General features: G+C 49.9%; 1 protein-coding gene, 1 non-coding gene and 1 pseudogene across 7 annotated transcripts in view; 2 read left to right on the forward strand and 1 right to left on the reverse strand.

Moving 5' to 3' along the window:
• The window catches only part of SEPTIN6 (septin 6), a 60,638-nt gene extending 40,146 nt beyond the window's left edge, over positions 1 to 20,492 (forward strand). Inside the window, exons 5-11 of one of the 6 annotated variants that reach the window (XM_044236077.1) lie at positions 346 to 507; positions 3,523 to 3,619; positions 6,382 to 6,550; positions 9,607 to 9,739; positions 11,299 to 11,489; positions 13,147 to 13,207; positions 16,202 to 16,900. In XM_044236077.1, the coding sequence (XP_044092012.1) occupies positions 346 to 507; positions 3,523 to 3,619; positions 6,382 to 6,550; positions 9,607 to 9,739; positions 11,299 to 11,489; positions 13,147 to 13,207; positions 16,202 to 16,261 (873 nt within the window). In that variant the 3' untranslated portion in view covers positions 16,262 to 16,900. The other 5 variants (XM_044236082.1, XM_044236078.1, XM_044236079.1 and 2 more) reach the window with 5 other exon arrangements.
• LOC122897728 lies at positions 10,015 to 10,147 on the reverse strand (annotated as a pseudogene).
• LOC122897877 lies at positions 18,859 to 18,962 on the forward strand. Its single transcript, XR_006382706.1, has one exon. It is a non-coding gene; the product is annotated as a small nucleolar RNA U13 (small nucleolar RNA).
• Positions 20,493 to 24,983: the final 4,491 nt, after the last annotated feature.

The raw sequence follows: 24,983 nt of genomic DNA on the forward strand, positions 1-24,983 counted from the left end.
TGAGCTGGTTAAGACTCTGGAATTAGGAAGAAGGCCGAAGTTGGGTTAGTTCTGCTACTTACTGCTCTGTGGCCTTGGACAAGTTACCTAGCCCCCCTGTGCCTCGGTTTCTCATCGGTAAAGTGAGAGGGTGTCTTCAGGATTCATTGTGGTAATCCATGTAAAGCACTTAGTTCCGCACACAGCACTGAGTAAGCGACCCCCATCATCATTTATTATGCTGTGATTTGGCTACAGAGGTGGCCAGTCCTGGGCTGGTGGGTTGAGCTCATGGGAGTCCTCTGTCACGCCGCTATCGGTCGCAGATTACCAACAGAGATTCTGCTTTGCGCCTTCCTTCCCCAGGTGAACATCATCCCCATCATTGCCAAATCAGATGCCATTTCGAAGAGTGAGCTAACAAAGTTCAAAATCAAAATCACCAGCGAACTTGTCAGCAATGGGGTCCAGATCTACCAGTTCCCTACAGATGATGAGTCAGTGGCAGAGATCAATGGAACCATGAACGTGAGTGTGGGCAGAGGGGTTCAACTTGCTGACTTTGCTGTTTATTTTTATTATTTTTTATTATTTTTCTGCTTTAGAAAGATTTCATTTATTGGTTTTCGCGAGAGAGCATGAGCAGGGGGGAATGGCAGGCAGAAGGAGATGGAGAAGCAGGGAGCCAGATGTGGGGCTCGATCCCAGAACCCTGGGATCATGACTTGAGCTGAAGGCAGATGTTTAACTGACTGAGCTGCCCAGGCACCCCGGTTTATTATTATTATTTTACAAACTAGTCAAACAACACCATTCATTTTACTGCACTCAACTCTCCAGCGTCTGAATCTCGAGTGTTTATGAGAAGGAATCCCGAACCCAAACAGCTCCTCTCTCGTATCCTTGGCTGCTTCAAAGCCTCAGAGACGCAGAGATTAATAGCCAGAGACAGAGGGAGGGAAAGGCCAACTTTAGGAAGAGTCTGGAGCCGGAGATTCGGACCTCTCCTTCCACCCTCCCCTTTGGTGCTGCTTTGGGTCTAAACCAGCCCTCCCCCCCGCCCCCCGGGACTGCCAGAAAGGCAAACAGTCTTCCTCTCTGACCAAAACAATGCCATGACAACCACAGCAGGGAAAGTTGGCTGGCTTCCGAGACTCCGGATCATCGAACCCTCTCCCCACCAAGGGAGGAAAAAATGACATATAGCTTCCAATTTTTCTGGTGACGAGAGAAATGTTATTTTTAAGTTTCAGGGTGATGCTTTGCTTTATTAAGTGTGAATGAATCAAAAAAAAAAAAAGCATCCCGACTTGCCATCTTTCCTCTCTTCTCCCACGACACTACCCCCCCCCCGAAGAATGAGTAATGTGCAAGGCTGGAGTCAAACATCTCTTCAAGCTTCTTTACAATGTGTTGATGCTGTTGCTGTGAACTCTTCAATGTTGTGATTTCAAGGAGACAGCTAATAGCTTTCAGAAAGCCTCTGCTTTGAGAACGGATTTTTTTTCTCTCTCTGTTGAGAGGCATCAGTTTTTCCTAATGACATAATGCCCGGGTATAGCCAGACTCAGGAAAGACTGGTAATAAAAGCCATTTTTAGAAAACTTTCCAGCTGCCACCACTCCTGAGTTATCATTGTGGTATCAGCTGCTACCTTCTAGAATTTGGCAAACAAATTAGCATAGCGGGGCGGCAAGTCATTGTGTCCTCCCGCCTTGCTGCCCCCTCGGTACCCCTGAGATGCGTTCGTTATTAGAAGGCCCTTAGAGGAGAAAGGTCATCCAACCTCCCAACTGTAATGGATGTTTTGGAACTGGAATAGACTCATTCATGCCAACTGGGTCATCCAGACTTTTTTTTTAATTTACTTTTAAAGATTTTATTATTTTTATTTGTTTGAGAGAGAGAGAGAGAACACAAGCAGGGGGGAGCAGCGGGCAGAGGGAGAGGGAAAAGCAGGATCTTGGCTGAGCAGGGAGCCTGACGCGGGGCTGGATCCCAGGACCCTGGGATCATGACCCAAGCTGGAGGCAGACGCTTTACTGACTGAGCCACCCAGGTACCCCAACCAACCCTTCAAAATATATTGAGAGGAATGCAAGGTAGACACAAGACAGGAAAGGTGGTGAATCTTAGACTCCCAAGAGGAGGCTTGAGAGCTTCTCAGAGTTTTTGGAGACTGGATGTCTGACGTCGGGGGACACTCCACCACCCCCCACCCCACGTTTCAGGGGCAGTGCCGTCCTGCTGCCATCAGAGTCTCCTTCCTGGGCCCATAGCTGCAAAGTGCCACCCCCCGGAGGGTGTTTGCTTGGAGGGCGTACCCTGTCCCTGCTCTGCTGGACTCTCTGTGGGTCGTCTAAACCACCCAGCACTCAAGAGCCGCAGAAGGCGGGCCAAAGCCCGGCCCCATGCTTTTCTGCCCTTCGTGGCTAGCTGGCTTCCAGCAGATGCCATTCAGCCAGGAGGCAGCACGCGGGTGGCAGCGGGGGGCCAGGAGGGCCCAGCAGCAAAAGCCCGGTGGCCTTACTGTTCCCTGGCAAGATTTGGGCCCAGGAGTTAGGGACCTGGGCGAGTCGTTTTCCCCAGATTGCAAGTGGATGAGAGTATGAGAACTGCCCCATAGGGCTGTCACGAGAAGCCAGTGAGAGCTGCCCAGCAGCGCCCAGAAAATTCCGCTTGTGGATGCTTATCAGAGCAGACTTTGCTGCTGGTTGCCAAGCGTGTGCCGTGAGAGGTCTTGGGAGCCCTGGTGGGGGCTGGGCCTTCCTTACCATGGGCAAGGGCTAGAATGACTGTGTGTTGAGCAAGAGGGGAAGCCAGTGACCCTGTCCCCTAACTAACCAAGGCCTGTGGGGAGAAATCTAACAGGCCCAAGGGAAGACAAACTGATCTTTTTTTAATGCCTTTTTTCTCTCCTTGGGTTTTTTTTTTTTTTTCCTTCCTCCTTCCCTCCTGAGCCGAGAAATCCCTGCCCATTTCACACAGCCCCCTCCATCACTTTCGGCTAAGAGCCGGGAATGCGCCAGAAGGTTCTCTTTCTCACCTCCTCCCCCAGTCTAGCCCTTTGCCATCGCTGCCCTCTGGCTCTTTTGTGTCTTGTGGCTGAAGCCCTGGCTCTTGGCAGGAGGAGTGGCATTTTCCCAGAAAGTGCTTGGGGGTGGATTTGAGGGTCCCCACCTGTCTTGGGGTCCTGAGCGGGAATGCTCAGATGTCCTTCCGACTTCAGTGCCCCCATTGCGCCCCGTGTGTTACACAACCAACGACCCTCACGGTTCAGTCCCCTCCTAGGATCAACGCAACATTTCCCACGGCCACCCCAGCCGGTGTTCCATGTACCCTTAACCTCCTTTTTCCTCTGTCCCCACTTCAGGCACAGGGAGCGGAGTGGGAAGGGGTGGAGGGGGTTGCTGAGGAGATGCTCTGAGAGCAGCTGACAGAAGGTGACGGGAAAGTCCCCGTCAGGCAACGGTTGTATCAAGGGACCCTCGGCGCCTTTTTCTGGGAGCACTGCTCTAAGCCTCAGTTTGCCTTCTGTTCCAGGCGCACCTGCCGTTCGCTGTCATCGGCAGCACAGAGGAGCTGAAGATCGGCAACAAGATGATGAAGGCGCGGCAGTATCCTTGGGGCACCGTGCAGGGTGAGTGAGTCTCCAGGAGCCAGGGCCCCTTTCCCTGTGTCCAGCCGCTGTGCGTCTAGTCCCTAACTCATCCCCGGTCTCTACCCAAATGGCTGTGGCTTCCAGCAGCTCTGGCCCCGCCCCTGAATTCTCTTGGTCTCTAATGGAGAAGTTCCTGGAACAAAAACGTTCAAGAAAACATGGGTATTGGCCTCAGGTGCCCCTAGGGCACCAGGAGACGTACAAGAATATAGTAGATGAGTAGCAGACAACCCAGAAAGCCATCTGAAATAGATCAGAGGAACTGCAAAACATTCATCTAATGGGATATTAGTGGCAAAAATGAATGGATTATAGTTACTCGTACACGAATGAATCTCAGAAACACAAGACTGGGCTTAATAAATCAGAGAAGCATACATGCTGTATAGCTCCATTGATGTGAATTCCCAAAGCAGACGACACTGAAGAAGATCGGTCTTCTTAGGAATTCATATGTAAGTGGCGAAACAGTAAAGAAAAAGGAAGGATGGCAAAGCCTGAAGTCAGAATAGTGGTTCAGCCTCTATTTCAAGTCCAGGCAGAGACACAAAGGTGCTGGTACTGTTTCATTGGAATTGTAGATACATTGGTATTCATTTTTTCTTCTTTATTTCTCTGTGTGTGTGTATAAATTTTATACAATTTCAAAACAGACGTATATACACTCAGGAAACTTCCTTTCGTGGTCTGCCTGACCCGTGGTAAGTTACTCATGGAACTAGTCAGTTCTGTGGATACAGCAAGGCCTGGGATGCTGGCCGTGGGTAGAAAAAGCTTCTGGTCCTCCAAATCTTCAGCTCTAAGCTGGGTCTTAGAGGGTTACCATGTGCAAGAGGGCCACTGATGGACTATATGCTCATCCCTGCCACTGAACAAACAACCGAAAGTGGGTGGGAAGTTAATCCACTTCGCATACAAAGCTGGCATGCTTCTGGGCACACCGGAGCCTCTCCAGTGGTCGCTGGATTTTTCCATAGGTAGGACAGGACTGGTTATTGGAGCCGTGCTAGGTTTTGGTCTTCTCTGCCATCTGGGGCCAAGATGCTCTGCTAGGAACATTTGTGAATGGTTCCTGGACCCATAGTCCTAGCTGGGAATGAGTCTGTGGTCTGAGAGACAATCATGTGGAGTAAAATGAGGAGAAACCAGCCAACTGGTTCCAGTGACTTCCTGCCATTTAGATCGTGCACACCTAACTGGCAGAGGGGTTTTTGAAGGTGTTTCATGTAAGTTGCAGTTCACTGTTCTGTTCAAGTGACCTTGGAGTCAATCCTTTTGACCGGCCACCAGGCATCGCTGTGCGGAGATGGAGGAAGAGCTCGTCCAGAGAATTGCCTGACTGATGGGATTTTTAACATTAGCTTGTGTTCTATGGGAGCAGGGGGCTTTATCCCCAAGGCAATGGTTTTTTTTTTTAATTTTAATTTTTTAAAAGTTTCGCTTATTTAAGTAATCTCTATACCCAGTGCGGGGCTCAAACTCACGACCCCAAGATCTAGGGTTGCATGCTCTTCCAGTGAGCCCGCCCAGTGCCCCAGGGCCATGGGTCTCAAGCAGAGGGGTTATGTGAGCTGATGTGAGCGTTATAAAGGTCACTCTGTCATTCCAGACCCCCTCCCTGCCCCCACTCCCCTCTCCCAGGCCCTGGAAGACAGAACCTAGGGTGGCGAGGCCAGTTCGTCATCTCAGACACCACTGTCCCCTCATGATCAGGCCAGACACCCCCCACCATATCCCAGGGGAGGCACACAGCCCTGTGGTCCAAGTCCACTTGGCTATGATTTAGTCTCTGTTTCTGTCCTTCTCGGCCACTGCCCCAACTGCAGACCTTTGCCCTACTCTTTTGAGGGGGGGCACTTTCATTTGGGCCAGAAAGTGGGATCCGCTTCGCCCAGTCATCAGTACTGCTGTTGGTCCACCATCCGCCCTCTAAAACACACCTCCTTTGAATCTCCGACCTACCATTCAGGCAAGCCACACCTTGGTTCACACCCTTCCTGGTCACTGCAGTGTACAGAGGTCCTAGTTGTTTCCCTTTATTCTTTGGAGACTTGGCGCCTGCTCGGAGCCCCCCCCTTAGCTCACCTGCATTTCACGCCCATCCGCCGCTTGCTAGCCACGTAAACTTGCCTAACGTTATTGAGACCTTGTGTGGACCCTTTCCCGATCTGCCTGATAACATTCTCATTTTTCCCTCAAGAGCCTCTCTAGTGAAGCCTTCAGTCTGCTGGGGCACCTTCGGCCCCCGCCCATCCTCTGGGCTTGCACCACATAGGCCTCCGCTTTGGTAATTTTTGCATTGTATTTGCCTGTTTGCTTCCGATCTTCCGCTCCACTGTAAGCTCCTTAGGGCAAGGCTCCGTGACTTCGTTTCTGAATTCCTGGTGCCTCACACAATACTGAGAGCAGAGATGCCGGAACTCTTCATGGGACGGAGGGCTGAATGTGCATTTCCTGTGAATGCAAACGCGGCACAGAGCAAACAGACATTCCCATGAGGTGCCACGGAAGGCCTTCTTAGATTTTTTTTATGGTTTTGCAGTTTTCCGTTATTGTCCGCCTTTTAACTGTTCATGTGCGTTTTCCGTGGAAAAGGGGATCAGGAGGCCAATTCGCAGGCTGTGTACGCCCAGATGGAGGGGCCATGTGGCCGGGAGGCCTCTGGCCTCTCGATCGGTCCATTTCCGCTGCTTCTGGCCCTCCTCTCAGTGCGCTTTCCACCCCTCTCCCCTGCCATGCAGTGGAGAACGAGGCCCACTGTGACTTCGTGAAGCTTCGGGAGATGCTGATCCGGGTGAACATGGAGGACCTCCGGGAGCAGACCCACAGCCGGCACTACGAGCTTTACCGGCGCTGCAAGCTGGAGGAGATGGGCTTCAAGGACACAGACCCTGACAGCAAACCCTTCAGGTACCCCTCCAGCCAGCCCGGCCCACCCTGTGACTGTGGAAGGCTTGCCCCGGACCCTGCCCACACATGGGCCTGCTTGCTTCTTTGGACTCGGGCTGCCCCGCCAGATTTCTGAGCTGCTCCTTCCCCTCCTTCCCCTTGTCAAGCCCAGATGACGGGACCGGGTAGCAGTCATTGCGCACTTGTCGGTGACCTTCATGCTCTTCACGCACTGTCCTTAGTGTCTGCGTTCAAGGGCGAGGTTTTTTTTCGACCGTGGGATGTTGATAACCTCTGAGATACTTCTCAAATCAGAATCTCAGATGCTTTCAGACAAGAGGAATGTTTATTTTTTTTTCTTTAAGAGGCATGTTTCTGAAAGTGGTTTCCTATGCCGACAGGAGCCATCTGATCTGTCTGCATGATGTGTGACATAAGTCTCACACTTGAAATCACCATGGGATGTCCTTTATTACAGCTCAGTCCCCTCTTAGGAAGTGTCGGGCCTCAATTAGTGAGGGGGGTGCTTGTGGGCCCAGGTTTTCAGATGGTCCCTGAGATCCCACAGTACCAGTTCCCAGCATGAAGTCGGCCTAGGGGCAGAGTGTGGCCAGTCCTGCAGGGAGGCCTGGTTCCAAAGGAGTGGACTTGCTCTCCTTTGGGGACAGGGGTGGCTGGAACTCCTGGGGATGGGGGAAGTTGTGCTCACCTCTCTGGTGGGCACTCCCTCAGTTTTCCCTCTCCTTCCCCTCCCACAGCTTTATCTTTTTTTAAGATTTATTTCTTTATTTATCAGAGAGAGAGGGAGCACAAGCAGGGTGGAGAGAAGGGGCAGAGGGAGAAGCAGGCTCTGCGCTGAGCAGGGAGGGTGACGTGGGACTCGATCCCAGGACCCTAGGATCATGACCTGAACTGAAGGCAGATGTTTCACTGACTGAGCCACTGACTGGGCCCCTCTCCCACAGCTTTAATCTGCTTCTGTGTGCCCCTGCCTGCTCATTCAGTTGTTCAGTATCCCTCCCCACCGCTTCTTTCCCGAAATTCTCTCTGCCTTTGGCTTCCCTCACACTGGCCGGGCAGGGTCGGGTCCTTCTCTCCCCTTCTTCCTCTGGGCCACACTGGCAGGCTCCTTTTCTTCAGCTCACTTTAAATGTCGGGGTACCCCAGGGTTCCTTCCTAGGGCCTCTGCTCCTGTCCCTCTTTCTTCTCTTGGCAGCAAGTTCTTTTTACAATCAGTCCTTCTTACTGCTTAGAAAGAGATGACTCCCATGCCAAAATCGTACTTTTGAGCCCCAAACTCATTGCTCCAACTGCCAACCAGATATTCTGACTCGGACGCCCCATGGAGGACATACCCCCAAGTGCAGGGGTCTAAACTTCACTCCATCTTGTCCCCTTGTAAACACACCCCTTTCCCAGGGTTCCTTGCTGCACTTCCTGGGTCCACTGTCCACCTAGTTGCCTGAGCCAAAAACCCCAAATTATTCTAACGTCCTTCTGCTTCCCTCACTGTCCTGTAGGTTCCCTCAAATCTGGATTAAAAAAAAAGATTTTATTTATTTATTTGACAGAGAGAGATCACAAGTAGACAGAGAGACAGGCAGAGAGAGGGGGAAGCAGGCTCCCCGCTGAGCAGAGAGCCTGACTCGGGGCTCGATCCTGGGACCCTGGGACCACGACCTGAGCCAAAGGCAGAGGCTTATCCCACTGAGCCACCCAGGCACCCCCCATTGTTCCTTCTTTATCCCATTTCCTCCATCCCCACCCATCTCCTCCCAATACCCCCTGCCCAGCCCACACCTGGCAACCTTATTCTCCGTATTTTTTAGATTATGTTATGTTAGTCACCATATAGTACATCATTAGTTTTTGATGCAGTGTTCCAAGATTCATTGTATTTAAGAGTCTGGTTTTTTTGTTTGTCTGTCTCTCCTTTCTCCTTGTTCGCTTGTTTTTGTTTCTTAAGTCGCACATACAGGTGAAATCACCTGGCATTTGTCTTTCTCTGACCGACTCCTTTCACTTAGTCTTCCGCCCCCCGCCTGCCCCCGGATCCATCTGTCTTGTGATACATGGCAAGATCTCATTGTTTTTTTCCGGCTTTTTTGTGGGAGTGAGCGATCCCATCATTTCTTCTTTGGACTGTGGGGAAGTCTGTCCTTCACGCAACAGCTGGAGGGGTCTTTCTCATTTTCAAATGGTGTGAAGTCAGTCCTCCTGCTTGAAACCCTGCAGTGGCTAAAAGGCCAAGCGCGCAGGGCGACCTCCAACACCTGCTCTCTCCCGCTGGACTTGGGAACCCCACCTTCCTCTGCTCCAAAGCTTCTGCGATGCTCTCCGGCCATCTTGGACCCGCCCGGCTCCCCAAGTGCATCATTGTCTCTCCACATGTGCCCTTCCACCTGCTGCCCTCTTCAGAGCATGAGCCCTCCTCTTCTTCACTAGGTTGACTCCTGTGGTTTTAAAACTGAGGCTGGGGGCAGGGAGACTTGGCCTGGGTACCTCCCAGTAGACCAACCATGAGTTCCTTGGTGGTGGGCCCAGTGGCTGTTGGCTCTAGATGCTGAATGACTAGCATAGCGTCGCTTGGGCCTCTGTCGAGCACACGGTGGAGTCTCACCACATGTTTTTTTGAAATATTCTACTAATGTGGTCCATTTCGGAGCCAGGACGTGGGAGCCAGGTACAGAGGAAGGACCCAGATTAAGAGACCAGAGACCCAGCTTCTGGTTCCTGCCTTGCCTCCATCTAGCCATGTGGCCTTGAGCAAATCACCTCACCTCTCTGGTCCTCTTTCCTCACCTGGGTCACCGGGTCAGAGAAACAGATGCTCGGAGTCACTTTCAGTTCCAAGTGTCTTATCAGTTCTCCAGGGCTACCTCAGCCCCCTCTAGCAGCCCGTGACCCTGCGGTCACACGCCAAGCCAGCTGCCTGCAGCTTTATGGTTCTGTCTTTGCACCTCTCCCAGAATGGGGGAAAGAGGGGATGGGGGGACCCAGGGAGGATCACCGGGGCCAGTTTTCATTGACGAAGAGCCATTTCAAAGGCAGGGGAATTAACCTGACCATATTCACAGCTTACAGGAGACATATGAGGCCAAAAGGAATGAGTTCCTGGGGGAGCTCCAGAAAAAAGAAGAGGAGATGAGACAGATGTTTGTCCAGAGAGTCAAAGAGAAAGAAGCTGAACTTAAAGAGGCAGAGAAAGAGGTAAATGTGACCCTGACTGCCCAACAGACAGGAAGAGGGGGCTCAGCTTGGATTCAGTAGAGGCTTCTGCCACAAGGACACAGCCGGCAGGAGCCTCGAAGCTTCCAGGCAGGAATAGGGCCCGGCATCAGCAACCCTGCCTTGACTGGCACCGAGGATGCTGTGAGATCTGTCTTCTTGATCCCTCATTCACCAAGGCTGGGATGTGTTCTCATTCTGTGTCTCTTCATTCTCTAGAGCCTTGCACTCCCATAGCCACTAGCCACGTGTGGCTGTTTACACTTAAATGGACTAAAATGAAATAAAATGTAAAACTCAGTTTCTCAGTCACATTAACCCTGTTTCAATTAGCAATAATCGCGCCTCGGATAAACCTCATTGGCTACGATACTGCCACTGCGCAAAGCTAACATTAACCCTGTTTCAAACGCTCAGTCCTTCTGTAGCTGGTGGCTACCATATTGGAGAGCCCGGCCATGAACATGTCCATCACCGCAGAAAGTTCTATGGGGCAGTGCTGCTCAAGAGTCAAGGGAAAAGTCCATGGCATGGATATTGATTTGTTTTTCAGTTTCACTTTTTCAAAAGCAAAATGCCACCTGGTACATTGGAGGAGACACGAGGGGTTCTCAAAGATAAATGAGTGAAAGGCCAGTGAACGAAAGCCAGGTTAGAGCAAACAGATGGCCACAGCTTCCACCACTGTACCCCAGGGGACGAGTAAAAGCCGATCTGTTCAGCCAGCCTGTCATCCATCTCCCCTTACTAAGTGACAGTCCCAAACACTTGTAGGACCCGGAGACTTGTCCTCCTCTGTGGTATGATTTGATTGCTACGGAATCCTAAATTCTCTCCAGAGCCCTCAAAAGAAAGTGAGGTTATATTTGGTATTCAGGGGACTTGATCACATTCTGGTTTGTTAGCGCAGTGGCATGCCAGAATGTTCTTACCGTTCTCCTTCCGGTGTCTGTCTCCTTCGGGTGTCTGGGTTCTATCCAGGGCTAGCTGCGTCTCCCCTTGGTCAAAGCTGAGGTTTCTGCATTCATTCCATTTTATAAAATCCTTTCATCTCCTTCCATGTCTGAGGACAAGTATTTTCTTTGACCATCTTCGGCACTGCTGAAGTTTTTCCTGCAACCCGTGGTGATCCTCCTTGACCAGAGGGAGTAAGGAAAGGCAGAGGCCCCCTCTCATATTGGGCCATCTTGTCATATAATCCTCCGAAGTATGGATTAACCTTGGGCAAATTCCTTCACTTCTCTGCCCAGTTTCCTCATAAAATACAAATAACACCAGAACGGTTCTTAATACTAATTTTTAATTAATAGACATTAATAACAGTCCCCTGACCACATTCAAGAGCAGAGATGTGGAGATGAGGTGGCAGGGGAGGGACCTACCGCAGACACCATGCCCTCTGGTGCCATCACAGCAATCCCTGGCAGAAATGTCTCCTCAGGTCCCCGCCGGTGCCGCCGGTCCCCACCTGCCCTGGACTTGGCTCCGTGAGGAGCCGCTCCCAGGGGCCTCTCCTCAGACCCCCTGTGCTTCCCTGCCAGCTGCACGAGAAGTTTGACCGTCTAAAGAAGCTACACCAGGACGAGAAGAAGAAGCTGGAGGATAAGAAGAAGTCCCTGGACGATGAAGTGAACGCCTTCAAACAGAGAAAGACAGCGGCCGAGCTGCTCCAGTCCCAGGGCTCCCAAGCTGGAGGCTCACAGACTCTGAAAAGGGACAAAGAGAAGAAAAAGTAAGTGGTGGGTTGCTCGGGGCTGTAGCTTCTCTCTCCTTCTGCTCGTCCCCTCAGCACAGGGCCCGGAGACGGGGCAGGGGGGCGAGGGCGGTGGGCTGACAGGTGCGTTTTGCGTTTGAGTCCCTATCACTGGTCTCCGTGTCCCCTGAGTTGGGGAACGGAGAGTAGGGGCGGGCTCTGGCCCCGGCCCCCCTGCTCAGCTGGGTGGGAAAGCCCGGCAAGGTCCAGGTAGCTGGGGAAGGAGGGACAGAAGGGGGGGCAAACAGAGCATGGGAGGGGAGAAAGAAAGGAGGAAACCATGAGATCTGCAGAATTGCAAGGAACAGGTGAAGGAAGAGGACGGTAGAGGAGAGAGCCCGCCTTAGCAGAAGCCCCCAGGCACCCTCCTTCTCCCCAAGAGCTTGGCGCCAATGTGGCTTATGGGCCTGCTTGTTCATCCCGTGTCTGAGGTATTCACCTCCCCATGCCTCTAGCCCCCCAACCCGCTTCTCACTTAGCCGCAGCCAGCAGTTTAACTGCTTTTACTGAAGGCTGCAGCCCAGTCCGGGTCTCCCAGTTTGTGCCCTCCCTCCCTCTTGGCCACATCATTGTCGGGTGGTAAGTACTTGGTGGGGAGCCCCCAGGTGCTAGTAGACTCCATGTGCCCCAACCTCAAGCTGGCAGTGACTATAGAGTCTGTCCGTCCCCCTGGTACTTGAGAAGGCAGGACAGCACGGGCTCCTGCTCCCATGCGGGCCCATAACCCTGAGCTGCCTTGTGGCTTTGCTGGCCCGAGCTCCCCATTCGGCATCCCGGAGCCAGAGGAGAGGAAAAGATTCCCAGTGGGACTTATCCAGGGGTCCCCTATGCTCTAGTTGCTTGCACAGTGTGACACGGGAAGCCCTCACGGGGAGTCCTGGGCCACGTCCTTACCAAAGGGACCCCAGGATCTAAAAGGTGTCCACGATCTTTACCTTCTGTTCTTAGCGACTTAATTCTTGCCTCAACTGATCACTTAGGAATAAAACAGTGGTTTCGGCACCACAGTAAAGTAGTTACTATCTGAACGCACTCAGTGCCCCAATCCAGTTATTCAAAAGTGTAATTTGAACATTGTCACCCATGAGCCCAGAAATTTGTGTTACTGAGTCCCCAGACTCTGTGTCAGATTCACGGACTAATGAACTTGTTTTGGTGTTACCTGATGGACAAAGTTTAACTAGCCAGAAAAACGGGTCTTCAGACACGCTGTCTATGAACTGATCTGGGATTGTGTGAGTCACACCAGCAAGAATGGGTTCCTAGTTTTAAAATTGGGAAAAACTAAATCTGTCCTCCAGCTCTAACCTCACAGCCTGACACTAAACTGACACTAAACTGTAAATATTCCCTATTCAGACGCGCACTTGAAGTTCCTCCCAGACCAGGCGCTCCCTCCTAGTGGTCTCATGTGGACAGATCCCCCCTCTCCCGCTCCAGGCAGAAGACCCTCCATAGCGGGACATGTCTTCTCCAGAGGTTAAGAAAGAGTACCCACGGTTCAGGGGTCCGTACCCAGCCACCCTCCTTCTCCCCCAACCCCACTCTGCCTCATTTCCTTTGATCGCTAACCCTTCATTGTTTGCGTCAACTCATAAAATTGGATTTGTCCTCAAGCTCACTCTCTCTTCATCAGCTCTTACTGTTTTACAGTTAACTCTGCTGTTTGCCGCATGCTGCATGAGACCCAGGTCCTGGTAAGCTTTATTAACTCTCAGTCGAACTGGCGGTGGCTTCTAGAACACATCTCCCCAAATCCCTCTCTCCACTCAACACGCATGCGCAGTCACCAAAAAGCTGCTTCACAGTCCTAGCTCTTGTGACTGACAGCATTAAGCAACAGTTCGCTGTAGTCTCCAGGGTACGTGTGGAATGTTGGCCTGCGTGGGGACAAGCGGAGTGTTTTCAGACTTGCCGCTGCGACGGCTGGGTAGCCTAGGTGGATTCTGTGACGGGTAGCTGAGGTGTCAATTGTGGCTGTTTCTTTCTCTTAAAAGTGCCCTAATCATCGCTTTCAGAATTAACTAATAGGTAGTGATGAGGGAGATCAGTGGGCTCCCTGGTCTGTCCTGTAATGTCAGGGTTGACATTGAACCCCAGGTTTGGGAATGTTCCAAGTCAACGGAAACTTGCTTCTCTGTTTCCCTCTGGTGGCCGTTTCTTATCCAAGGGGTTCAAGTTCTCAAATTTGCCTTTGGCTCTGTGCCCACTCCCCTGCCAAAAAAACCCATAATAAAAATGGAAGAAAATGAGGTTTAAAATATTATAGAGATTTCCTTACAAGACCAGCTGCCTGAACTCCTTCGATAAGAAGGCAGGTAGGCAACCTTTGGCAGCATGGATTCCTGAGGGCTGGTATGTCTGTGGAGTGAATACAGTCCTTGGCATCATGTAGTTTATAAGTTAATTATAGCAACGGTTAAGCACCTTTTAGCTATTCTTCTAGACTCTGTGAGTAGCAAGGGAACATAAGTATATGTTTCACAGAATTAGGCATACTGCTATTTTTTTGAACTTGGCCATAGAAGCTTCCAGACAAGAACAAGAGAAGAGAGTATAATGTAACCCTGTGTGTCCACAGCCCAGTCCCCCAAAAACTCTCCATATATGGCCAATGCCATCTCATCTGTTAATCCCAAACCTGCTGGATTCCTGTAAAGCAAAAGCTGTATCATTTATCTGTCAGTACTTACGCAGGGGTCTCTAAGAGATGATGACTCTTAAAAAAAAAAACAACCCATAACCACAACGCCACTGTCACCACACCTACAAAATGCACAATTTGTTACCATCACATTCTAGCCAGTGTTCCGAATACCCCGGCTGTCTCATAAACGCCTTCCGCATTTGGCTTGTCTGGATCACGGAATGTAAACTATCAAGAAGGCTTCTCCCCACAATGTAGTTTATGATTTAAATGGACAGCCTGCTGTTATCGCCAAACCCGTGGCTGGCAGTATCGGTCTGGGGACTTCGGGCAGCTGGCAAGACATTCTAATTTCAAGCAAATCTCCAGTAGGAAGTCCCCAGAGGCTTCTGAAACACAAGGCCCCTGAAATTGGGCCAAAGGAAACAACCCTAAAAGAATAATGCAATGATTTATTGTCTGGCTTAAAGGCAAGTCTTGGAGCCCCTATTAGTTGATGGGTATGAAGCTGCAGATCTCCATTTGGGAAGACTTGGAATTCCTAGAGCGTCTGTCCACTGCTGTGGCTCTCATGCCTCCAGCAAAGTGTCCGACGCCTCTAGGGGCTCTGCGTATTTGCCTCCCTGTTTTCAGGGAGGACCGCAGCAAAGACGAATCCTGGTGGGTTAGACTTTGGTTGACTTTGGTTGCAGTGCCCAGGGCCTGACACAGTTTGGTTCATGTTTTCCTGAGTAAATCATTGTTAGTAGCCATTATGAAAATGAATTCTGGCAAAACTATAATTAAAGCCATGCTGTACAAGTGAGAGACAGTTGGCAACCAGTGGGAACAGCCCACCCCAACCCCAAGTAGATCAGCTTTTCCTGGCAGGCTTCTCCCCAGCAGACTGCGAGGACAGTCCCAAACCAAGTACGTGGGGGTGGGGCTGGGCTCCAGGGCATCTGAAAGCCACAAGGGCAGCCTGTCCCCTCCTCCAAAGCCCTCATTCCAGGGGCAGATCACAAAGGCCACCCCTCATTAACTGCAGCACGGGCAAGGGAAGGCTCGCTGTTCCTCCCTGGTTTTGAAATGTTTGGAGGCTCTAGGGGCCCACAGTCTGCACTTGCAAGAGATATTCCTCTGGGACCCCTACACAGTTGTCCATACTGTTATCTCAATGGTTTCTGGCCCCTTGGCCCGTGGTGTGTGTGTGTGTGTGTGCGCGCGCGCACACACACACACAGGATGTGGACAGGATACACGTACCAAAATACATCCGCCCGCCCACACTGCCCCGAGCATAGGCCGCCGCCATGTTTTTTAGGTCTCTCCTCCCCCGGGAAGTAGACAAAGACTAGAATAAGGGGTGAGCATTTGTGTGGCATTTTAATACTTTCCAATGCGTTTCTCCAGATGACATGTTATTTTCCCCTTGCAACAATCCTGTGAGGCAGAGAAGAAAGGAATAGTCTTTAGTTTGCAAGACAAGTGGATGGAGGAGTGGGGAATTTCAGAGGCTTACCGAGGCTCCCAAAATGAGTTAGTGGCAGGTAACTGTGGTCTGGACCCTACTGCACACTCCTCAACGATCTCCAGATACTTCCCAGTCCTGCCTCATAGTTAAGTGGGGCTGCTCCAGAGTCTACCTGAGGAGAAACCTCCATCCCTTCTAATTTCCCTGTGGGACAAGGCAAGCCGTGGCCAAGAGCCTGGCACTCTGCCCAGCGGCCTGAGGCCCCCTGGTTGGAGATTTGCTGACTGGACTCCTGTACAGTGTCTTGGGGCGGGGCATCAGGACCTAGTAATTAAGAAGAGAGAAAGTATTCTTTGGCTGTTGGTAATTATTTTGCTTAGCTAAAGCCACTCTCCTGTCACTCTGAGGGGTATGGGGGTATGTGAGAGAGAGAGCATGTTTCCAGGAGCCAATGCAATAAGACCTTATTCTAACATAGCTATATCCTAATTTATCCATTAGCCATCACGACAATTTCCTTCTAACCTTTTGTTGTTGTTGTTGTACATTAATCCATCCATTCATTAACCCAACTTCTCTTTTCATTTTCAGTTTGGGCTTCCTGTAGACGCCCTTTTCCTGCGCAACAGAGCTGGGCCTCCCTTTCTCTAATCTCCCCTTAACACGCCTGAGGGGGCACACAACCCATGCCCTCCCCCCTTTTCCTGCCAAAGTTTATAGAAGCCTGGGAGTCTGAGGATGGGTGTCTGGCCTCTGGTCAAGAAGCCAGCGGTCATGTGGCTTGGAAATGGAGATGCCTCCTGCATCCCAGTCCCTGCCCCTCCCCACCACCGCCAGCCACTCCCCCGCCATCTTTGCCAGACTAGAACATGTTCGAGGGTCCTATCTCCTACTCTCCACCACCAGCTTCCCTGTTCGAATTGTGATTGCCGCTTGTTTCCCTGAAGTATTTGCCTCTACTGCGGCTGCATAAGCGCCAGTGAGTCGCAGTTAGTCCCCATGCACTGGGCTTCCCTGACCCCCTCCTTACCCCCAACAGGAGCCATGGCCCCTTCTCAGAGAGCTCCAAAAGGAGAGCCTCGGGTGCCTTTTTCTTCAGGCCTCTCAGCCCCGCCTTTTCCAGTTTTGAGTTGCTCCAAGTAAGTTGCACTCAAGTTGTGTTAAAAATCCAGAACCAAGTCCTTTCCAGAAAACATGACTGCTGAAGAAAAGAACATAAACCTCTGCTCTCTCTAATTCCAGATAACCCACAAATGCAGAAGGGAGAATAAACCTGAATGTTATTATCAACCTAGTGTCTTCAATGATAGACTTCTGGAATTCTGAGGTGTCTCAGTATCTCTGTTCCACTCAGGCAGGCCTAGTTGCAGGTTCATGCTGGAAACTGCCAGACTGCAAGGTCAAAGAAGCAATGTTTTCAGCTTTGCTCTGATGCGTCTTCCAGTTTTTAGTTGGTGCATGGGATGAATTTTAACCTGTGTTTTGCATGTGTCTCCCCCCCACCCACCCATAAGAAGAGGCGAGACTGTCTGCTGGGGAGGAGAGAAGAGGGGTTCTGTCTGGGAAGGTCCCTAACTTTATCTGGATGTGATATTTAAAATGTAGTTCAGCCCCAGTTTTTATAATGGGCCTATGGTATAGTGGCTTTGGGAACCCCTTTGAAGTAGAGAGCCCTCCACTGTCAGGGCCACAAGGTACAGCATCCTTTGGTGTTTGGCCAGTGAGAGAGGGAGCAAGAGAGCGAGCTGAAGGTCACGTGGCAATAATGTGTGGCTAATGCGCCATTTCTCTGCCCTTCCTTTGCAGTAATCCATGGCTGTGTACTGAATAGTATTCCCCGCTACAGCTGGACTGGACTCCATTTAGCCTTTTAAGCCAAGGTTCCTATTTTAACTGACAGCTTTCCTTTGGGGGAGGGGGCAGACAGTACCCCCCACCCCCCACCCCCACCCCAGCCACGGACTTCCACCTCTTCTTCTGAGTTCTGCCTCTGAGTCCGCTGGCAATGATCATGACCTTCTTCTTCTTTACTTTTTTTTTTTTTTAAGGGTTTTTTGAGGGGGAGGGGATCACATTCCCCCCCAAAAAAACACATAGTAAAACCAGGCTTTGCCAAATTTTCAGGGCTTTCCGAAGTGCTGAGGATGGGGAGGGGCTTTCCTCTCTTCCCTAAGAGATTGTAAATAATACAGGAAGTGAAAAGTAGAAGCAACAAGAAACGAATGTACGCACATGTTCTCTCTTCTTGTTGGCAGAGCGAGAGCGCAGTTTTCATGTGTAGTGTTGGGTGAGTCACTCATTGGTTAGTGGCCAGAGGCAAATTTGGAGTTTCTTGAGAAAAATCCAAGTCTCCTAGGGGAGGATTTTAGGAGATCCCATGCGTGGAGGTTCAAAACAAAACAAAACAAACAAAAAACGATATTCCGCCAGTAGCTCGGAGAGATCCGACATTAGGGCTGGCAGGTGTCCTTGGGAAAGGCATCGCATTTGCAGCTTTGCTGTCTTGGGGTCCAGTCTTAACAGCTCTTTCCCAAGAACCTCAAACTCAAACAGCCAGCGGATCACCATTTCCCTGGGTTATCATTTGCATCACAAATGGGGGGGCTTCTCATTTGCATTTGTTTACATATTAACTACTTGAAGCCTGAGGAGCTCTGAAAACTTCAAAAGTAGTAGACCCGCCAGCCAGCTTTGGGAGAACTTAAGGGGCTAGGTGGGAAGGTCAGGGCCAGGGAGAAATTTTGGTTCATCAAACAGATACGACCCAAAGGAAATGGAGAGCCGGAGAAGTCGAGGGACTGGCCCGATGTCCCAGTGCTGTTCTGCGGTGGAAAGCAGGCGAAATTCAGTGTCTCCTGACCCCGGCTCCGTGTCACAAATGGATTCAGCCTGTACCTCTCTGTTGCTGGAGACCAAGGTCTTTTGATTTTGGGAGAAAACGGATAGTTGACATCACAGGGCCTTTGAGGGTTCCCCCTACCCCCATAGGAAACTGAGGAGGGAGTGGGTGGGGGCCGGCAAAGCAGAGGACTCCAGGCCAGCTTCTGAGCTGAGCGTTTCTGCTGATGGTGCCTGTTGACCAGCCAACAGGTCCACTTTTCTGGAACTCTGGACGGGGGCCCAGGCACGCGAGTGTGGAACAGGTGCCTTACAGGACCCTTGTAATCAAGGAAGTTTGGTAAAGGAAAAAATCTAACCTGCGAGGGAACAGAAGGCCTTTCTGAAGTCAACTAAAAGGATTAACATAGTTCTTTTTGTAGTTCATAAGCATGATGATTGGGTGTTCCTGCTCCTGTGTGGCATGTGCCACCCTCAAACCTTGTCACGACCTCGGCACATTACCCATCTGACGTGGAAAAAAAAAAAAAGAAAAAAATGGTTCTTTTCCTGGGTAGTTTTCTCACTGTAGACAGAACCAGTTTTTTTCTTTGTAATTCGTACAATTGTTGTTTTAAATACCCTTAAGTTCTCTGTTAACTTCTGGTGAGACAAATCCAGTCAGCATTTGCCCAAACTGGACCGGAATGGCTTTCCTGAAAAATTCCTATATGTGATCACACACACACACACACACACACACACACACACCATTCCTCTTAAGCCAAGAAGTTTCCTTTTCCTCGCTGCGGTGCAAATCACTTTTGGTTTTGGTTTTAATCATTTGGCATTCACACGTGGCTTTTTTTTTTTTAATTAAAACAAGAAGCTTCAAACCAGTGTGTGGTGTTCTTAAAAATCTTCTCAGCAGACTTCCGGTGGTTCCGGTCTGTCGGTGACCCCCTTCCTAACCTGTCTTCTCCTAGTATCCTCTGTGCTGCCTTCCACGACCCATGCCCCTTGCCTGGTCTTACTCTGAATGTCCTTTCTCTTTGGCTAATTTCATGTTTTCTTTCTCTTTCTCTCTCCCTCTCCAGCTTTTTTTAATCTTGTCTTCAGCAGCTGCACTAAGTCTCCAGGAGAAGACTGCCATTATCTTGTCTCAAACCAGAAACCAACCAATCCCCTTCTCCCCTCAAACTGGGCCTGTAACACACACCACACTCCACCAGGGTTCTCCTGGCTTACATGGTATTTTAAATGGAAATGTCTTGTCCTGACCTAAGCAAGGCAGGAAAAGAATCTTCCGAGCTGGAGCACGGACCAAAGGTAACCTGACAGAGACAGCTGCAGGACGACTCACCCAAGTGTCAGTGACTAGGACGGGAGACAGCTGTGGGTGTGGAAGCTCTGTTCCCAAGTTTCCTGGTTTTCCTTTTTAAACACCAATTCTCCGGTCCAATGGGTTGACTGTCGACGGCCACTCACTGTTAAACATGTCTGAATATGGAAGAGAAGGTCCAGCGACAGTCCTCTCTCCAGCATTCACAGGCCTTCTGCAGAACTCACCCTGCCCCTGCCCCAGTAAGGGGGAAAACCGGATCCATTCACCCTCAGGCGGGGAAGGGAGAGACAGGAGGGGCTTTAAGGTTAGTAAGAGCAAAACTACTCCATTCAACCCTCCAGGGCCATTTGGGGTTTTGAGAGAGGTTTCTGCTCAACCCGGGGTCTGCAAGGAGAGCTTCGTGTTAATAGATCTGCCTTGAATTCATTGGCTTAACTTGCATCAAAATACCATGTAAGCGCGCTCTTTCCTGTATATCCCGACAATCATTGCCATTCCACTGTCTGGTGTCTCCTGAGAGAGCCTCTTTGCATGTTTTCCAGAATCTCTGTGTGTTTTTCTTTCTTCTCCTTTGTTCTTTTTGCTCAAAAGTGTGACCGGTCACCGCCCCTCTGGGGCTTTCATTTGCCAGGAGAAACACCCCAAAACCAGCACTGTTTAGCTTGATACCTTTCTAATGTCCATGTCAATTTTCAATAAAATTCAAAGAAATGCTCCAAGGCTGTGTGATCTGATCTTAAATCGTTAGGTGATGCGTTCCACCACGATTTGCCCTGGGAGGAGTGGGTAGCTGCCTTTCACGTGGGTGACTCCCAGCGGCTCAGGGAGGCAAGCGCATATATAATCTTGGCAAGTGGGCTGCCATGCCCCCCTCTTGCCATTTGGGCCTACAGTTCCCATGGTGGGGGGGGCGGTGGGCAGGAAGTCCTCCATTTTCCTTTATTAGTATGGGGTTAACGGATACATTGAGCTGACTGTCATCTAGGATAAAAGGTGGAGGAAGTGGAATGCCAGATCCCGCAGAACAAGATTCTGGTGAGTTTTAATTCCTGCAGGAAAAGAACTCTGCACCGCATGTCTTTCTTTCATTTATTCCTGTGATGTGAGCATCCTGGAAATTCATTGAATAGGACCATGCTTCATGACTCGGAAAGCATTCTATAGATAGCAAGTAGGACTTGACGTCCTGGGTCTACCAGGGAGGGAAGCCTCCTCTTGCCCCCAGCGTTAAGGTGGGCAAGAGGGGAGAAGGGTCAGCTTTTTACAATTCTGGTTGCAGTCGAGGTGGGGTTCTCTCTCCTCGGTTTCATTTCCCGATTGGCCAGAGGCTGGAGACCCAGAGAACTGAGAAGTATCCCTCTTCTCCCCGTACCGGAGGAAACAACACTGTCCTGCGTTTGCGCAGCTCGCCCACTAGAGGGTAGTAGGGAGACACAGACAACACTCGCCTATGACGTCACTGAGCAGTGGCAGGCCCCTGGGTATGGGAAAATATGGGCGCTGGAGCCCGACACTCTTGCTGTGTGCTCTGGGGCAAGTTGGGTTAAAAACTTTTCGTAAAAGGAGAATAGAAGTAATTGCTTTGCAGGGTGATTGTGAAATCTACATGAGCAGATGAAAATTAACAACCTGGTTCAATAAACCACATCCCTTATTAAGGATGGAGTTTTCCCTTTACCTGAAGTACCTTAGGTTCCTCTAATCCAGAGTTTCTCAACCTCAGCACTATTGACATTCTAAATCAGAGAATTCTTTGTCGTAGGGGCCGTCCTATGCATTATAGCGTGTTTGGCACTCTCCCTCCCCCCAAGTTGTGATAACCCAAAATGTCCCTGGACATTGCCAAATGTCTCCTGGAGGGCAAAATCATTCCATATTGAGAACCATTGTTGTAGACCAGGGGTCAGCAAACTTCTATACAGGACCAGCCAGTAAGTTATTTTAGGCTTTGCAGCAATGTGGCCTCTGCAACTGTTCACTCCAGCACAAAAGCAGCCATAGATAATAGGGAGAAGGATGAACATGGCTCAGTGCCAATAAAACTGTATTTGTAGATACTGAAATTTGAAATTCACACGTGAATTTCATTTCCCTGTGTCCTGAATTATCATCCTTTTGATTTTTTTTCAACCACTGGAAAATGCAAAAAGCATTCCAAAAAGCTTTCCAAATGCAGGCAGGGGGAGCAGATTTGGTCTGTGAGTCATGGGGTTTTGGTTGGTGTATCACTGAACCTAAAGGCATTAGAGGGAACTGGCCAGTTAAAAGAAATTGCAAATAGGGATGCCTGGGTGGCTCAGTCGGTTAAGCATCTGCCTTCAGCTCAGGTCATGATCCCAGGGTCCTGGGATGGAACCCCACATTGGGCTCCTTGCTCTGCGAGGGGGCGTGCTTCTCCCTCTTCCACTCTCCCTGCTTATGCTCTCTTTCCCTTTCTCAAATAAATAAATAAAATCTTTAAAAAATAAAAGAAATCAGAAATGAAGACAAATGGCGGAAGACTTAATGAAAGTGAGTGGGGGTGGGGGACGTGTTTAACTAAAATTTGCATACAGTTCTGCTAGAACATGGACACGTGGGCAGGGGCCTGCTGTGGCAATGTGGGCCTGCCCCTGGGACACTTTTGAAGCCGGTGACAATGCCAAATGCTTCTAGGGAGAGAACCGGGCCTCAAAATCACTCAAAAGAGCCTAGCAGCCAGGCCTCCAACTGTAAGCCCTGAGGTTAAGCAGTATCCTCTCCTATCTGAAATGCCTCCACTTGGGGAGATTCCTCCCTTTACCAAAAGTGCAGCTTTCTTGCGAGGTCATTCTTTTAAAATGCAGGTTCCCCTGGAAAGAGCTGTGTATCAGACAGTAGAACCCCACAGTGGCTTTGCCACCTGGAACTACCTTAACATGGGTGTCTGTCCAGCCCCTGCACTACCTCTTAGCTCACCTGGCTTGGGCTTTAGAAGGAACCTGCCTTGGGCTCAACATCCATAAAAAATTATACATCGACCTTTTATATATAGACTTGGGGCCAAACTCCTTAGCTTGGTTTGGGGATTAAATTACTTGTTCTCAATCCAATAATAAGAATATATTGAACTCCTCCCATGAGTTTGACCCTGTGCCCTGCGCTGCGGGGGATACTATTGCAGGAGATCTAGGTAGACACTGCTCTTGAGGAACTCATGGACCGGTCACATCTTATCTATTCAATGCTATTCTCCAGTCCTTCCTAATACCCAGCCTTCATTCCACTCACCAGCCTCTCCTGGAGATATGCAAACTATTTTTTGGCTTTGTCTGAAATACCCTCTACCGATTTGATTTGAATCCTGCTTTCGGGGCTCAGACCCCAACTTCTCCTTGAAGTCTTTCTTAATCCCATCCACATCCACATATCCTGATCTCTTCTCCATTTTCAAACTTCCTAGTTGAACTTTTATGATCTTTTCTGCCTCCTATTTGAGAGACTTCCCTCCTCAAGAGATGTCAAGCTTCCAAAGGGTTGGAACATAATTTACAGCCCTTCAGAGAGCTTCGCAAAGAGCCGGCCACACAACCAAAAATCACCAAGATGTAGCAAGATTGAGATTCTTCAGCAATGTAGGGAGCTAATGCACTTTCCAAACATTTAATTTTGGAATTAAGTTGTGAGACTGCTATAAAGTATATCTGCATATTCTTGACTCGGATTCACCAGCTGATGACATTTGGCCCGTTTGGTTTATCGTTGTGCGCTCTGTATATACAGATATAGATCTACAGATGGCTATACATATTTTTTCTGAACCATTTGAAGGTCATTTACATGTATCATGGCTCTTTTTTAAAAGATTTTATTTATTTATTTGACAGAGAGAGCGATCACAAGGAGGCAGAGAGGCAGGAAGAGGGGTGAGGGAAGCAGGCTCCCTGCCAAGCAAAAAGCCTGATGCGGGGCTTGATTCCAGGACCCTGAGATCATTACCTGAGCCGAAGGCAGAGGCTTAACCCACTGAGCCACCCAGGTGCCCCTGTATCATGCCTCTTTACCCCTAAATATTCCAGTGGGCATTTCCTAATAAGGATATTTTCTTACGTAACCACAGTTATTGACTTCATTAAATTTAGCATTTTTACAACACCTTCATCTATCAAATAACATGCTTTATAGCATTTTTTTTCCATATAGGATTTGGTCTAGGATCACCCATTGTGTCCCATCTCTTTATTCTCCTTTATTTTTTTTAAATTTTAAAAGGTTTTATTTACTCACGTGAGAGAGAGAGAGCACAAGCAGGGGGAGAGACAGATGGAGAGCGAGAAGCAGACCCTCCGCTGAGCAGGGAGCCTGATGTGGGACTCGATCCCAGGACCCTGGGATCATGACCTGAGCCAAAGGCAGATGCTTAACTGACTGAGCCACCCAGGCATCCCTCTTTATTCTCCTTTTTTTTTTTAAAGATTTTATTTTTATTTATTTGAAACAGAGAGAGACTGATCACAAGTATGCAGAGAGGCAGGCATAGAGAAAGAGAGGAGAAAGCAGGCTCCCTGCTGAGCAGAGAGCCCCATGGGGGCCTCGATCCCAGGACCCTGAGATCATGACCTGAGCCGAAGGCAGAGGCTTAACCCACTGAGCCACCCAGGTGCCCTATTCTCCTTTAATATAGAATCTTTCTTTGTCTTTTTTTTTAAGATTTTATTATTTGAAAGACAGAGATCACAAGTAGGCAGAGAGGCAGGCAGAGAGACAGAGGGGAAGCAGGCTCCCTGCTGAGCAGAGAGCCCAATGCAGGGCTCTATCCCAGGACCCCGGGATTATGACCTGAGCCGAAGGCAGAGGCTTTAACCCACTGAGGCACCCAGGTGCCCCTCTTTGTCTTTTTTGATATTGATGTACATATATATTTTGGGGGGGCCAGGGCGGGGCAGATTAAGAGGGAGAGAAAGAATCTTAAGCAGGCTCCATACCCAATGTAGAGCCCCACATGGGGTTCGATCTTACAACCCTGAGCGGTGTAGGAGGTGAAATCCAGAGTTGGACGCTTAACCCACTGAGCCATCCAGGTGCCCCATGACATTGATATTTTAAAAGTCCCATTTTAAAAATAGATTGTTCTCATTTTGGGTCAAGTGTTGCCCAGGGGTGCCTGGATGGATCAGTGGGTTAAAGCCTCTGCCTTCAGCTCCGGTCATGATCCCAGGATCCTGGGATGGAGTCCTGCATCGGGCTCTCTGA

This window comes from Neovison vison, chromosome X, assembly GCF_020171115.1.
Source record: "Neovison vison isolate M4711 chromosome X, ASM_NN_V1, whole genome shotgun sequence".
In the NCBI taxonomy this organism is placed as follows: Eukaryota; Metazoa; Chordata; class Mammalia; order Carnivora; family Mustelidae; genus Neogale; species Neogale vison.